Here is a 17,603-nt window from a genome sequence, read left to right on the forward strand (position 1 = left end):
CGTGCGCCTCCGTACCTCTGCACTTTACTTCCGCATTTCCTCTGAGTCTCAGTGTGCTTTTCTCTTTCCTTCTAGTTGTAGAATTTCCACTCAGCCAGCCTTCCTGTGGTTCTGGATGATGTCCGTTTTGTCTTTTAGTTGTATTTTTGAAGTGGTTGTGCGAGGCAGCAATTTCCGGTGTTTACCTATGCCGCCATCTTGTTTTTTTCTCCCTGTCATATACTTTATATGTAAACTAGGGTCCCAGTGCACAAATTCATGCACTGTGAAAGGAACTGTGGGCTGTGAGGCTGCCGTGCACAGGGGCGAGTCTTGCCTCATCGTCCGCACCCCGCCCGGCCCCTCCCACCACAGCCCCCAGTCCCCTATCTGCCTGCAGCCCAGCTCCTGCCGCCACTGCTCCCACGCACTGATGCCTCCAGCCCCGCTTGCACCCACTGATGGCACGGAGTAATTGGGGCCGGCACCAGCAGTGGGTGCAAGCAGGGCTGGTGCCGTCAGTGGGTGCGAGTGGCAGCTGATGCCCCAATTGCCCCTCAGGAGCAGGGGGAGGTGGAGAAGCCCACAGGGACAATCGGGACTGGCGCCGGGCACCAGCTATGGTTGCAAGTGGTGGCTTCAGCACTGGCTGCGGGTGCTAGTGGGACCGGCGTCAGCAGCCGGGGCTGGCTCTGGCAGTGGGTGCGAGTGGGGCCGTCACCGGCAGCAAGTGTGAGAGGCAGCTGCCGGCTCCGATCACCCCTCAGGAGCAGGGGGATGTGGAGAAGCCCTGAGGGGCGATAGGCACCCACAGCCACTGCTCAAACCCACTTACGGCACTGAGCAGTCGAGGCCAGCGCCAGCAGCAGGTGCAAGCGTGGGCGGGACCGAGGTGCATGGGACCAAAGAATTTTCAGTAACCACCAGAAGCTTGCCCCAGTGACAGCAACCGGTGCCCAACCTTAGTCTGGCGCCCCCCGCTCACCTGCTCTACCATCCTGCCGTGGCCGATGCCCGCCATGTTCTGTGCTCTGCCGCCTGCTGCCAATGCCTGCCATGTTCCGTGTGCCCCCTGGTGGTCACCACACATCATAGTGACCACTTGTTCTGTTGTTCAGTTGTTCTGCCATTCGGTCTATTTGCATATTTGGGTTTTATATATATAGATTATACATTTGTAAACCCAATTTTATTCTAAATATCTTTGCCAGTGATATATTATAGAATTTTACACTTGACACATATAATTAACCAATGCCACTTCAATAATAAGAAGATAAATAATTTAAATTTATTTAAAAAAAATATTTAAAAAATAAAAAATATCTTTGCAATATCCTGCTTTTATTTTGGATATTTGTTTAATATGTTTTACTAACTTCTAATACACTTTTACACACTGCAGATCCTTGGTTACATGTGTTAGCCTTAAATGTTAATAATGTATGTAAATTTATGCTTAATTTACGTTAATAATTTAAATATGTTATCCAATATTTCACTTAGGTAACCAACATACCGTATTACTTTTCATCAAAGATATAAGCATGAGAACTTCAATTGTATGATTCTTTTCTAATAGTGTTATCTATTTATATATTGAATAACCTTTTAGTATTAATAGTAAATCTTATTTTAACATATTCAGAGAAAAGGTATAGCAGTATTTCAGAAACACATCAGACCATCCTCTGAAATTACTAAACATCTGTATTCTCTACTTTTACAGGTTTAAATTGGGAAAAATCATTCCAATAGTAAATAAGATTATGTTTCATAAAGCTTGTTTGTTTGTTTATAGGGAGTTTGGGTAGAATAAATTAGTCTTGTGTTTTCATAGCAGAGGAGAGTGATGAATGTAAACTTCCTTCATCTTAAAGTACAATCAGTAAAAAAATTCTTCCTATTTATGGATCTTTGAACCTTAAATAATAATTGTATTCCAATTCTTGATATTTTGTTGTGGTGGTGTAGAAACACAATATATGTTCTTTACCCTAATAGGGCCATCAAGAGCAAGAGGGAGAACCCTCAGGGTCAATTGTTTTGGAAAGACAACAAGATCCATCTCTTTCGGAGGTAGGCCTAGTAATCTCTTAAAAGACACATACTGCTTAATATTATGTAGTTTTACTTTTTAAAATCTCCATACTGTAAATAAAACTTTTATAATTTGCAAAGTTGTTTTCCAACTCTGCTCACTCCCTTTTTATCTTTGATTTTTTTCTAGTAGTTTATTTTTCTTTTAAATCAGCACATGTTCTCAGGAGGGATCTTTGTATACCATCTGTATAGGTGGTAGATGTTTACTTTTACTTGTTTCTATAGACTGTAGCATAGTAGAAATCATCAGTTGCACAATATAATTATGTCTGTATTACAGCTGATTATTCCCACTGGAATTTATCATACTACACAAAGTTCCAACGTTTTTATTCTATTAAAATCTTTATATCCATAAGCCATGTTGTGTTGTAGTACTTTTGATTTTTATGATTTAAGCAAATATTTTTAAAAAGACCTATTAAGAGCAATTGTGGTTTCTCATACTTTGAAAAATATTTTTTGCTTTTTATATCCTTCCTCTGTCCCTTCTTCTGGTTCCTTGGTTATTTCTTCAAGAGAAATGTGGTGATTTAATTCTTAATGTTTCTAAGTAGGATGAGAGATCTAATACCAACAATAGCTTTTACTCCAAAATATATTCATTTATTAATGGTTGTGATATGTATAGGTATATACATTTCAGTGCACTTCCATAAGATAACTCTAGGAATATCTTAACTGGACTTGCGAGATTTAGGTTAAAATAAAATCTTCTCCCTCCTCTAAATAAAAATCAAACTAATTTTGAATATATGAAAATGATGACCTTAGATGAAGCAAAATTATCACATTTATTGAAATCAGAATGATAGGAGAGAGGCACAGGCATAGCCAATTTGACTTTGACTTTCAACTAATGACATCTTAGAATGCCCTCATAGCTGGAAATGTCTTGGAAATATGTAGCTAATTGGTGACATGGAATTGTTTAATTATATGAGAATTATCCCATCTTCTACTTTCAATGAGCAGTTTGCCAGGGAATTGAGGTTACTCCAGCCTTTAAGGAAGAAATAAAATTTTATATTGTGTACTCTGTAGGGATAAAGCCAGTGGCTATGGATTTTCTTTTCTGGTTCTAGATTGCAGTCAGTGCTAAGACCCTCCCATACCCCCCTGCTGTTTTTGTGAGCCAACAAAAGAGTTCAGTTAAATGTATACTGGTTGAGGGGTGGCAGCAGGTTGAAAAACAGTCTGTTTATTTCATAGTGACTTGGTGATGCAAATCTCAGTCCCATTGTATTACACAGTGTTACTCAGCCTATGTATTTCATAACACATTCTTTGTAGGATTATCAAGGTGTTATAGACACTCCTATGGACTTCAGCACTGTGAAAGAAACTCTGGAAGCAGGAAACTATGGTAGTCCTCTGGAATTTTATAAAGATGTTCGCCAAATATTCAGCAACTCCAAAACTTATACCTCTAATAAAAAATCAAGGGTATGTAAAACCTATATTAGGTGGATTGATCCTCTAAGCATCTAGTTATATATAGCACGCAGCTTTTTCTTTCACCAGTTTTAAAATTGCTAAAAAAGTATATACTACAATTCTGACATCGCTACTAAAGTTTGATTCTCAGTATTTCTCTGACAGTTTATTAGGCATGCATTAAGACACATTTAGCAGTCATTCTGGAAGTAAGCACCTCTTTCTTTCTCCTACCTGCCTCATCTTTGTTCTTTATTAATATTTTATATCTGCCAGAGAGAGGTCAAGGGATGGAGAGCTAGTAATTAAGTACCTTTAATATGTCCAATAAATAACTTTACAAATAAGAGGGGTTAACAGTATTAATTTATATATTTGGATTAGCTCTGAATATTTATATTCTCTTTATTATAACAAATTGTGAACCATATTGGGAAGTTATAACTGTGTATTCATACTCACATTTAGTATTTCTATATTTTGTCAACTTAAATATCTTGAGAACAAAAAAGTACTAATAATAATTTTTGTGTTTTATAATCACTGTATATTATTAACTTTTAAATAAGTTGTACAATAGGTATATAACTTGCCCACTTTCAACGCATATAAAATGAATTTTCACCAATTTCTGCAGGCGTAAATTTTTCACATTTGATTTTATTTCCTACACTTATTATACTTGCATATGCTTATATATTCTTTAAAACAGATTTTATACTTAGAAACTTTTTGAACCTTTTCCCATGTCATTATTACTCTTTGAAAACAGAAGTTTTAATGTCTCCATGGTATTTTATTATATGGTGCTTTTATGTTATTTTACAAGCATCCTAGTGCTAGAGATTTAGGTTGTTTTTCACTTTACATGAATAAGGTGTGGCTAACATCTTTAACATGCTTGAACATAATTATTTTTTGTGTGTAATTCTCTGATATTTTGTTAGAATAAATTCCCAGAAGTGGAGTTATTAGCCAAAGAATGTGTATATTTTTAAGATTTTTGATACCTATTACAAATTGTTCTTCAGAATTGTTCCTGTTAATAAAAACCCACTGGCAATGTATAGGAATCTTTTTATTCTACCCTTCCCAACATTGGATGTTATCTTTTAAAAACCTTTATTAATTTTTGGTTAAAAATGGTATCTTGTTTTAATTCTTCAGGAAGAATTTTTCGAGTGTATGGAATAACACATATATTTTGTATGAAAGGATGATGCTGATAATGGCCCAGGCATGTTTATACCTTTTATTTTTTATATAATTGAAGTACTTGCTAAAACAAGACTAATTTCTACTTTTTCAGATCTATAGCATGACACTGAGGTTATCTGCCTTATTTGAAAGTCATATTAAAAATATCATCTCTGAATATAAGTCAGCAATCCAGAGTCAGAAGAGGAGAAGGCCACGGTACAGAAAACGTCTGAGAAGCAGCAGCAGTTCATTATCAAGTAGCAGAGCTCCTAGGTATATTGCAGTGATGTAGTATTTTATGTTTTCAAAGCATTTTGTGTATATTACCTCATTTCTTAAAGTTTATTGAATAGTTTGAGGGGATCCCAACACCCAAGAGATTTTTTTAAAGAAATCTTGTACCTGTGTAAACATGGAGGTGGTAACCCATTTTGTTATACCAAAACCTTTTTATTTTAATGCTTTAAATTTAACTTTGTTATATTACCAGTTTGAAGCATTTATCTTAAATTATTGGTCATTTCTCTTTTGGACACCTAAGCATTTTGTATTGTACTGTCTTATTGTAATATGATGCTAATAGAAAAATTTTTCACTGTTACATATTTTTACTTGTAGTCCAAAAGGGAAACAGAAACAAATGAAGTTGCAGCCTAAAAATGACCAGAATACCTCAGTGTCTTATGCAAGGACCAGCTCTCCTTTCTCGTCTCCTGGTAAATGTCTTTAGTGTTGGTGTTATATATTTCAGTTTAATACTGATATTAATGATATAGAAAAGGCAGCATGATTTATAGTACAAAGAGCAATGAATTTCTATATGGGAAAGTTGTGTTTTATTTCCAATTCTTTTCTCTAGCTGTGCAGTCCTAGGTTAGACATTAGGCCATAAGATTAAGTGTCTTCATATTTTAAATGAAGGTGTTAAAACTAGATGCATTTTTAAGTTTCTTAGCTTTAAAAGTCTGTAATTTTATGATTTTTAACATCTATTATATCTCAGAGTAGTGTCTACAATATATTTGCCAATGTAAGAATTAAGGATTCATTATCTGAGGAAGTGTTTTCCTTAGACAACATCTTTAATAGCTTGAACATAAATATTTTGTGTGTGCAATTCTCTGATATTTTTTCCTTGGACAAGTTTTTCTGTTATTCCGTCCTTGAAAGCTTAATGATGTGATAAAACATTTGTTCTCAAAATAGTCATATTTTCTCCAAACAATGCACAAGTTGTTAGAGTAACTGAGTGAGATATAGTTTTAAAAACAGCCTTTTTATAACTTTATTGAAAACATGGTAATTATGTTAACATTACAGTCTTTTTAAATGTAAGTTTCAGATGCTGCTGAAGGGCTTTCACTATATTTACTTGATGATGAGGTGGATGGACCATTTTCTTCATCAAGCTTCAGTGGATATAGCCGAAGTGGAAATAGCCATGACCCAGGGAAAGCCAAATCATTTCGGAATCGAGTTTTGCCAATTAAACAAGGTAGGAAATAAATATGGACATGGTATTTATTCTTTGTTCCTTTATAATGACAGATTAATTGTTTAAAAGCTGGTGTATTTAGGTTGTAAAAATTATCATGTCCTTATAGTTAATGAGTATTTTAATATTGTCGAATTTGACTCAAACAGGGTTTCATATCCACAACTAGGAAAAGCCGCTTAGCAGATTTCCAAAACTTCCAAACATATTTTAGTCTTTTAAAATAAAATATAAAATGAATAGGGAGGAACAACTGAATGAAAGGCTCCTTCCCCAAGCACATAAAAACCAGAATGTTAGACACATTTAGGATTATTTGTATATTAAACCATATTAATAAAAATGGCCAAAAAAGTCCAAAATCACCTTTAAATAAGGCTTATTTTTTAAACGCCTACCCCAATTTTTAAAAAAAGGGTTTTGTTGACCAATGAGCCTTCTTTTAGTCAACATCTACATCTACCACCTTATTCTGGTTTTCTAGTTACATGTAACTAAGATATTCTCTTCCCTCAGAACCTGTTATCTCAATAATTCAGTGGTTTTCAGACTCTGTACTGCCTATTTTTTCAGTAATCCACAGAGCTACTTCAGGAATTTTCAGAACAGCCTCCTCCCTTCAACCAGGGCAACTTATTATTCATGTAATGAGCTTCCATATAACTTTTATTTGTAGAAAAATTTTCACTGATTAAAAAGAAATCACTGACCCAATAATTCATTATCACGTGCATTTTTTTTTTTTTGCACCATGTCAGGGGACATCATTTATAAATAGCTGAAGGTTATTGTTATGTAGACTTTCTTCTTATACTTAGCCCTATGTTATGGACCTTGAACATGTTCAACGAAACTTCTAATGTGTTCATCTATTTGAAGTTTGTGAGGAATATTTGCTATGTTTTTAGAAATATCTTTATAGTAGTCTATATTTTTATTTTATATACATTTTATTGAAAAATCAAGTAGCTTATCCATTGTTATTGAAGTATCAAATGACTCAAAAGTACCTTCTAAAGATATATTTTATATTAGTTGCATGAGAAATATTATTACATATCTGATTATTTGAAGATAGTTATTGCATTTATTTTCCCCAGTTTTTATCTTTACTCTCTCTTTTGTTCCAGCTTCATGTTACATACTTATGCCACCTCTCATTGTGCCCTTTCCTTCATTATCAGGCTTTTAGAAAGTGTAGCTTATACTTCCTGCCTCTGTTTTCTTTCCATCTAAACATTCATTTACCCTTTATAGTCTGGCTTCTGCCCCCACCACTCTATAAAAGTTGTCTTCACTGACCAGTATCCTTTTCATAGTCCTATATCCTTGATCTATCTATATCATTGCATGCTGTTGACTACCCTCTAGGAACTCTACTGCCTGGCTTCTATAGTACTGCTTCTCTTATATCCCTGTTTCTCCTGTATTAATATAGTCCAGTGATGGCGAACCTTTTGAGCTCGGCGTGTCAGCATTTTGAAAAACCCTAACTTAACTCTGGTGCCGTGTCACATATAGAAATTTTTTGATATTTGCAACCATAGTAAAACAAAGACTTATATTTTTGATATTTATTTTATATATTTAAATGCCATTTAAAAAAAATCAACCAAAAAAAATGAGTTCGCATGTCACGCGTGTCATAGGTTCGCCATCACTGATATAGTCTCTGTTTCTTTTTGTTTGTTTTTCTTTTTTTGTCTTCTACAAATAAAGGAATCTAATTGCCACATCAATTATCTTTATGCTGATGACTCTCCAAATTCATATCTAACCCTAACATCTCTATTCTACCAGTCTCGTTTCCAAGTGCATCCTAAAAAATTTCCATTGGGTGCTTATCATTCATCATTCTCAAGCTTGCTTGTATTTCTATACTCACTATTTTAGTTGATGGTACCACCATCTTCCTAGTCATCCAGTTTAAAATTTTACAGTTTACTTTGACTCTCCTTTTACTCCTCATATCCAGTTAGTTGCTAAGTTTTGTGAATTCTACAACTCTTTAATACCACTTAACTCTCTTATCTACAGTTTCTATTGCTATCAGCTAGTATTTTAGTCAGCTTGGGCTGTCACACAAGACACCGCAGACTAGATGGCTTAAACAACAGTTATTTTTAGCTGCTTCATTGAGATATCATTGACATAAAAAATGTACATATTTAAAGTGTACAACTTGATGTTTCAATATACGCATACACCGTGAAATGGTCACCACAATCAAACTAATTAACATCTCACCTCTACATGATTATTGTGTCTGTTTGTTGAGAAAATTTAAGATCTATCCTCCTAGAAGATTTCAAATATGCAGTACAGTATTGTTCATTATTGTCACAATACTGTACATTAGATATTTCATCCTGAATAACTGAATGTTAGTTCCCTTTGACCAACACCTCCCCATTTCCCCTCCCCCAGCCCGTGGCAACTACCATCTTGCTTTCAGCTTCTATGAACTTAACTGCAGGGAAATATTATGAGAACACATCTTTAGCTGATCTTGTCATGTGGACCTCATAAAGTTTACAAACCTAGATAGTATAGCCTACTACACATCTAGGCTATATGGCATAGGCTACAAGCCTGTACAGCATGCTACTGTATAAAACAACACAATATTAAATCAAACACAAGATAATGATGCAATCTAGAGACACAGTGAACATGAGGCTGCTTACTGCTGGGTTAATATGGCATATGCTTTACAGCAAACTTTATAAGTAAAAAGAGTACACTATAAAATAACAATTAAAAAGCATAGTATAGTAAATACATAAACCAGTAACATAGTCATTTATTATCATTATCAAGTATTATGTACTGTACATAATTATATACTTTGCTATGACTGGCAGTGCAGTAGGTTTCTTTACACCAGCATAACCACAAACGTGTTGCATGATGTCATTACCATGGCTATGGCATCAGTAAGCAATAGATAACAATTTTTCAGCTCCATTACAATCTTATGGAAACACCACCATCATATATGCTGTCTGTCATTGATCAAAACATTGTTATACACTGCATGACTGTATTTTAGATTACCATATGACATCATACAATAGTTCTTTCTCTGTGTCTTGCTTATTTTGCTTAGTTAACATAATGTCTTCCAACTTCATCCTTGTCACAAATGCCAAGATTTTCTTCGTTTTTTAAGGCTGAATAACTCATTATATATATATAATTTCCATAGCTTGGCTATTATGAATAATGCTGCAATGAATAAGGGGGTACAGATTCCTTCAAGATCCTGATTTAAATTCCTTTTGATACATAAACAGAAGTGGAATTGCTGGGTTATATGGTAGTTCTCTTAATTTTTTGAGGGACCGCCATACTGATTTTCATAATGGCTATACTATTTACATTCTCATCAAATATGTGCAAGGGTTCTCTTGTTGCCACATCCTTGCCAACACTTGTTATCTTTCATTTTTTTGACACTAGCCACAGTAACAGATGTGAGGTGATACCTCATTAATGGTTTTGATTTGCATTTTCCTGACAATTAGTGATGTTAAGTACCTTTTCAAATACTTAAAAGAGACATTTATTTTCTCACAGTTCTGAGGCCTCAAAGTTTAAGATCAAGATGCCAGCAGGGTTGGTGTCTGGTATGGGGTCTCTTCCTGGCTTGCTGATGGCCACCTTCTTGCTGTGTCCTTATGTGGCTTTTTCTCTGTGCATCCACAGACAGGGGGAGAAAGAAGGAACATTCGTGTCTGTTCTTTTTATAAGGACACTAGTCGTAATTCATTAGGGTCCACTTTTGTGATTTCACTTTAATTAAAACTTCCTTAAAGGCCCTATCTCCAAATAAAGTCACATTGGGGGTTAGGGCTTCAATATATGTAATTTGGAGGGTAATGTAATTTATTCTATAACCCGAAGACTATTAGATTAATCTTGTATCTTTGGTTGCCATTCAACTCTAGGCTTTTCTTTTTCCACTGTTTTCAGTATACTCTTCTGTTTCCTCCTACTTTACTGGTTATTCTTCCCAATTATCTTTGCCTATTCTTTAAATGTTGAAATATCCCAAGTCTTAATCTTCCACCATCTTGCTTTACTTGCTTTCTTAATGAGCTCTCAGTTCTCTTGACAGTAAATGTCATCTTTACTGAAAATTTCCAAAATTATATTTCTTGCTCTGAGTCTCCCCTGAGCCTCTAGACTGGTATATCCACCTGCTTTTTTCTTTAAAAAAAAATGTATTTACTTGTGCCTCTGGTAGTATTTAAATCCGGAATCTTTATTTCTTCACTAGTTTGCCTAAACCTTTTCCTCCTTTAGTGTTCCCTAACTTAGCAAAACATCTCTAACATTCACCCAGTTGCAGGCTATAAAACCTAGTAGTTGACCTTCATTCTTTGCTTAACACCTGACATTCAATCCATCAGCTATTGTCCTCAGTTGGAAATTTAAAAATAAAGGTTTGTTCTGGTGTCACCGCTAGAAGGAAACATTCCAAATCCAGTCATTTTTCAACACCTCTATTTTTACATCCCTCATCATGTGTTACCTTCACTATTGAAATGGACTCCCAGCTGATTTCTGCTTCCAATCATCCCCTTCTATAATCCATTCTCTATACAGCAACCATAGCACTCTTTTATTTATGTATTTTTTTAAATCCTCATCTGAGGATATCTTTTTATTGATTTTAGAGAGAGTGAAAGAGAGAGAGGAGAGAGAGATATTGGTTGCCTCCTGCACGCACCCTGACCGGGGAACGAACCCACAACCTGGGTATGTGCCTAACCAGGAATCAAACTCGCCACCTTTCGGTGTACATGATGATGCTCCAACCAAGTGAGTCACACTGGCCAGGGCCCACAGCACTCTTTTAAAAATATAAATCAGATCCCGTCATTCTTCAACTATAAAACTCTTCACTGGTGGTCATCTCCTACTACTTTTTTTTTCTCTTCCACTTTGGTTATACTGAGTTTCTATATCCTCTGATGGAATGTTCTTTCCCCAGATCTAACTTCGTTCAGTTCTTTTCTTAGATACTACCTCTGCAGAAAAGTCTTTCCTGTATAAAATATCCCTCAAACATCACATTCACAGTCTATTTTTATCTTCTTTTATTTATAACGTATTATTAATTAAAATTTTGTTTTTTTAATTGTTCATTTCATTGTCCAGCAAGTTTTCCCTACTAAAATATAAATTAAAAGAGCAAGGACTTTGTCTCATAATTGACACATTTCAAGCTCCAAGCAATGCCTGGGCTATAGTAGATAATCAGTAAATATTTATTCAGTGAATGAATGAAATTATTCTGATACATGTTTCCAGAAAATTCTTTTTAGAGTTCAAGCCCTTAAAATTTCTGCCTAGCTACCTCACCACCCATCATCCTTCCACATCCCCCCTTTAAAAAAGCAATCAGACAAAATCAGAACTTTATTATCTTCTTCATTTCTAACAGATTTAAATTCATACTGCAACACTCTATGCTTCTACCTCATCTATCTTTTGGTATAAATATTTTTTATAGATTGCTTATTTTACTTTTGAACCTAAATAACCATCTTACCAATGTCAAAACTTAACTTTAAATAATCATTCATCTTGATTTAGATCACTCCCTTGATGGACCCGTTACAAATGGTGATGGCAGAGAGCCCCGGACAGGAATCAAGAGAAAACTGCTTAGTGCATCGGAAGAAGATGAAAGCATGGGAAGAGAAGACAAAGAGAAGAAAGAATCAAAAGAGAAATCACATTTATCCTCCTCAGAGAGTGGAGAGTTAGGATCCAGTTTAAGTTCTGAAAGTACCTGCGGTTCTGATTCTGATTCTGAATCAACTTCCAGAACAGATCAAGATTATGTAGATGGAGACCATGACTATAGCAAGTTTGTACAAACCAGGCCTAAAAGAAAACTCAGAAAGCAATATGCCAATGGAAAAAGAAACTGGAAAACAAGAGGCACAGGAGGAAGGGGCAGATGGGGGAGATGGGGGAGATGGAGTAGAGGAGGCAGAGGAAGAGGAGGCAGGGGACGAGGGGGTCGAGGAAGAGGTGGAGGTAGTACCAGAGGGAGAGGGAGAGGGAGAGGAGGAAGAGGTGCTTCTAGAGGAGCCACCAGAGCCAAACGTGCACGTATTGCTGATGATGAGTTTGATACCATGTTTTCAGGACGTTTCAGTAGACTGCCACGAATCAAAACAAGAAACCAAGGCAGGAGGACTGTTTTATATAATGATGATTCTGATAATGACAATTTTGTGTCCACTGAAGATCCTCTGAATCTTGGTACATCCAGATCAGGCAGAGTGCGTAAAATGACAGAAAAAGCCAGGGTTAGCCATCTCATGGGATGGAATTATTAACAGTTAAGAAATTTAGAATAATTTAAAAAATTCAATGGCCTTCTACTGCAGGGAATTTACCAGGATATCTACAAAGCAAGTTGTGTGGGGACTTACGCTTCCTTTCACATTGGTGCTTTTCCATTATGCCAGTACACATTTGTTTCAAGACTTTTGATCTCCACACTTCATTTGTTCAAACAAGCCTTATTCATTAGGCCTTAAATTTTAAAAAATTCTGTGCACACACACACACACACACACACACACACACACACACCACAGACACACTACAGATTTACTACATTAAAGGAGCATTCAGCTTCTTAAGAGTAGCATGACATTTTTATCTCAGTAGACTATCCCTCTTTTGCTTTTGTATCACAGAAGTATAGCAGCTTCTTACAGAGTTTTATATAGTTTGTTTTTGCCATTTTGATTCCTGTACCCAGTAATAATAACTTTTGCACAATACACCAATCCTAAAGGCAGCTATTAAATGTTTACAGTTTCTATATTGTAAGAACGATCTGGATTATTTTACTCTTCCCAGGCCAAACTTTCAATAATTGTACTGAACTGAAGTATATATTTATACTACAGTTTTTTTTGGGGGGGTGGGGGGATCTTGATATGCTTTTCATTGATTTGCTTAATTCATGTTAAAGGTGAGAAAGGGTTGGTGCCTTGTAAATACGTAGCAAATCTTTGTGGTGTGTTCTGATGTGTGCATTAACTTTATTAAAAAAGAATACTTGAGGTATCAATCTAGACAAGGTGCCAAATGCAAAAGTTTCTTGCATCCATTTTCTTTTTCCTATTATATTTTGTTGCATTAATAGAACTTGTGTAGCTTCAAGGATACCTTAAACATTTGAACAATCCTCATCCACAAAAAAATAACTTCTTTGAATAGTAGCTCAGCTACCTCTATTAACTACAACTACTGGAAGCATTAAGGAAAATAGATACAGTTATTCATTGACTAAGGAGAAATAGAACAAGCTTGGTGAAAATAAATATTCATAAGTTATAAGCTGAGAGGTTGTTAATCATATTGGCTCTCAAATTAATGGTTGTAATTAACAAACTTGTATAAGTATAGTATACTCTATATTAGACTTTTCTTAGAACATATTTATGTAAGTAGACTTGGGTGACTGCATATATATATATATATATATATCTGCTGCCACTTACTATTTAACAGCTGTGAGAGAATGGTTTTCATTTGAATTTCAAAATATAACAAAACACCTAGTGTGAGTTGGAATGTTTCGGCTAACTAATATTTTGAATCAATATACATAGGTTCTGCTCATACCATTCCAAAAGGTTCTTTTGTTATAATCTTTCAGAAAAGAACCTCATTGCACTGCATACTGATATTCTGAGTTATTATTTTAGAGGTGAAAAAAATTTTTCAACCCTTATGGTCTTGTTTACAGCAGTAGAGTGCACATAGTTCCATAAGTGAGCTTGAGTTCCAAGGTCATTTTTATTCCGTAAATTCGAGAGTTTGCAAATTTGTTAGATACTTAGATTTTTGAGGTGGAAGGGAATATATTGATCTCTTTTTTTTGTAACAGCAGATTTATTGCACTTAGAACAGATTTGTGGGATAAAAGAAACTTTTTAATGTACGCCTAGTAATCCCAGGATATTTAAGCTAATGTGTTTGTTTCATGCTTTCAATCATTTCATGCATCTGAAAAATCCTTAAGTGCAGAGGAAGGAGTACACACATAACTTTGCTTTTTTGGTTGGGTCAGGTGGGGGTTATTCTTGGACTAACATCTTTAAGCAATTTTCACTTGCAGTAGAATTGTTCAGGCTTTAAGAAAGTATTCTTGTGAATTGTTAATGGCACTAAATTCTGTTACTGGAGAGTAGATCAAGCTTATTTTTTTTTTTTTAGTCATTTTTTCACTAAACCAAAACTACTTCTGGTTGTAAATCAACTGCCACTTTTAACCATAGTATAGATTAAAAAATGTTCATATTTGAAACTCTACATTTGATTTTTGCTAAGATATGTTTTTTTTTTTTTTTTTTTTTTTTTTTTAGTTTTTCATCTCTTGGGCATTTAGGCTAAATTTGTGCCTGTGTTTTCCTGGAATCAATAATACTTTGGCCTACCCTAATCAAAGTAACAGTTACTTAAATTCATGGATATACCCAAATGAGTATCATGTGTATCGTTTTAGTGTGAAATCCTTTGTTGACATTCTTCTATGAAGACCTGACCTCTTGAAATGTAGAAGAATGCCATCTATGTGATTTTAGCTGTCTGAAGCTTTATTTATAATTTATTTTGAAAAATAAAAATGCCACATTAATCCCCCAAATGTCAAGATTTTCTAGGTTTAGATACTTAGAATAACAAGGCTAAAGACATTTTAAGCATATTTTATATGTAGTGAAATACTGTGAAAATACTAGTGACAGCATTTTGCTGTAATGTTGGTTTCAGTTATTAAGATTTAAAGAGTTAGTCACCAGGGTGTTTTAGATGAGCATAGTTATCATTTATTATAAAACAAACAGATCATTTCTGTTTGCATGCAAATTATTTTAATAATTGTGAAAATAAAAGTTTGGAAGATGTATTTTTACTTTTATATCTGGACTTTCCCCCCAATTTATACTTCGCTTATTTTGTAGCACTGCCTCCTGTGAATGTGATGTAATTTATATCACATTGACTATATTATCGCTTTAATTTTTTAGAGGCCCTTTAACCTAAATAAGATCTGGGTTCAGTCATAGCAAAGCAAGTAAGAAATAAGCTAAGAAGGTTGAAGAAAAGTCTAAATCTTAAATGCATTGCTAAGAAAAAAACCACTGTTATATTTAGGTTCATGAGAGCATACAGATAGATGTATAAGCCTAATCTTATGCTAGGTATTAGTAGTCAGCGACCTGTAATATTTCTCATGAATGCTAATAACATTAATTCCCAGCTTTAAGATCTTAGCATGGTATATGTTTATGAAAACCGAATTGTGTGTGTTATCTATGGCTTGCTGTGTGTATCTCTTCCAGATTCGGATGCTCTCTAAAACATTCACTAGCCTGTTAGCCTAGTGACTAAATTTGTCCGTGTGTGTGTATGTGTGTGAGTGTGTGTGTGTGCGTGCGCGTGCATGCACCCACGTATGTATGTAGATTGTGTCCAACTTGGCACACTTTATCTCAGACATAAAAAATAATATCACTGTCTACCAATTCTTTGCCTGTTGTAAAGCGCTTAGTGTGTGTGTGTGTGTGTGTGTGTGTGTGTGTGTGTACTACTTGATCACTCATTTTGTTATACCTTCTAGATAAACAGTCTAGGTTTTGTTCTATACATCTGTCCTATATTTTCTTTTAATTTGCCCTTCTTTCATTTGTTTCTTGTTTGTTGGTTTCCCTTACCAGAGATCAGGCTTGTGCTAGAATTATTCCATATAGCACATTGTTTCTCCCATAGTAAAATTCAGAAATCTCATTCGTACAACTGTGTGCTCAGATAGTTAACTCAGCTTCCCAATAATTTGAAATAAATTTGAGTGATTAATCTTTTTTGCTGTATTTTTTTTGTAATCCTATAGGTTGTCATCAGACAATAACAGTGATTTAAAGAGAAAGATGTGAATGCCACTTCTCACTTTCTGATAAAAACTTTTTTGAGCATTTTTCAAAATTTGTATGTTTATGGTAGTGATAAATTAAACATCTTATATAAAACACACATATATCTTGGAAATTATTTTATGCACATTTACCAACTGGTACTTATCTTTAAAGTTTGAATTTTCACATTCACAAAAAGGAGACTTAAATCCTGTGTAATTTTTAGTATATTTTGATGTCCAGCCTTTTAGTTCTGGGGAAAGAAACGAAACTTTTGACATTTTAAAGTTCATTGTTTTAAATGTTATCCCCATCCCCAACATTTTTGTGGTACATGAGGCTATGTGAATGTTCTGTTGAAAACAGAATATTCTAAGATCACTTTTAAGGCTTGTTTTAAAAATTAGTATGAAAATATTTTCATGCTTCTTTGCTTTTCACCTCTTAGTGAAGTTTCTTTAACCAAATTTTAATTACCAAGTTTACCAAGTTCTGATTAAATTCTAATACAAATTTTAATTTTTTTTCAATGTGCTATATTTTGTGGAATGCGGATTGCCCTCAATTTCTTGTAGCCTTACCCGTGATTATTTTCTTTTTCACCATTCCTCTCTTGCTTACTTTTATCCTCATTTCTCTTTCTGCAATGATTTTATCTAATTTAGCACACTTCAAAAAGACTGGTAATTTATGATTCATGGTGGGAGAAGTACAGTAGAAAGGCCCTGCAGTTTAGACTTAAGGTGTGTTTGTTTATTTATATGTATACCCATTTATTATTCGTATCTTAATTAAGTCTAGAATATCAGACTTTGACATATAAAAGCATGACAAGTATTTTCTAAAAAAATAAAACTATTGATACATATTAAAGTCGCCATTGGTAATTGACTTTTAAGTTCACATACAAAAAATATTTAGAAACCCAGTTGGGAAATGTGTTTTTTACATATGTCACCAGATACACATTAGGCAGTACTATAAATGTTAGTTCTTTAAACAATACTGTGGTGATGGCAATCAGTAATTTATTTCTTTGTCCTGTAACTTATCATCCTTGTCTTTTGTAATCCTTTACAAAGTATTAACAAAGCTGTACCTTATGTTTGTTCTTAGTATACATAAGTTTTAAGATGGAAAATCATTCAGTTAATAGTTGCTGTGATGTTGTATGTGGGCAAAATGTCCATTAAACTGAAATTCAGTAAAGAAAGGTAAACTAGCCTGGCTTGGTTTATAAGAGATGTTTTGTTTGGCAGTTGTAAGTCATTATAAGCAATTATCTTCAAAGACAAAAAATACTGAACTAATTTGTTGCCATTCTTTATGGGATGTTTACAATAAAATTCCAAGTTGTTTGGAATCAGTTGCAGTCTTGCTGCTTTGTGCCTTAGGTACTAGAGATAAATTAACAAGAAGAAAGAAATATGGAGTTA

The 17,603-nt window shown here is 34.6% G+C and overlaps 1 protein-coding gene across 2 annotated transcripts in view; it reads left to right on the forward strand.

Moving 5' to 3' along the window:
• The window catches only part of BRWD3 (bromodomain and WD repeat domain containing 3), a 138,356-nt gene extending 120,970 nt beyond the window's left edge, over positions 1-17,386 (forward strand). For both annotated transcript variants that reach the window (XM_005873239.2, XM_014545330.1), the window contains 6 exons: positions 1,984-2,058; positions 3,376-3,528; positions 4,829-4,992; positions 5,338-5,435; positions 6,056-6,214; positions 11,819-17,386. In XM_005873239.2, coding sequence (XP_005873301.1) covers positions 1,984-2,058; positions 3,376-3,528; positions 4,829-4,992; positions 5,338-5,435; positions 6,056-6,214; positions 11,819-12,573 — 1,404 coding nt within the window. In that variant the 3' untranslated portion in view covers positions 12,574-17,386. The remainder of the gene's footprint in view (positions 1-1,983; positions 2,059-3,375; positions 3,529-4,828; positions 4,993-5,337; positions 5,436-6,055; positions 6,215-11,818) is intronic.
• Positions 17,387-17,603: the final 217 nt, after the last annotated feature.

The sequence above is a fragment of the Myotis brandtii genome, unplaced genomic scaffold (genome assembly GCF_000412655.1).
Source record: "Myotis brandtii unplaced genomic scaffold, ASM41265v1 scaffold40, whole genome shotgun sequence".
NCBI classification, from domain to species: Eukaryota; Metazoa; Chordata; class Mammalia; order Chiroptera; family Vespertilionidae; genus Myotis; species Myotis brandtii.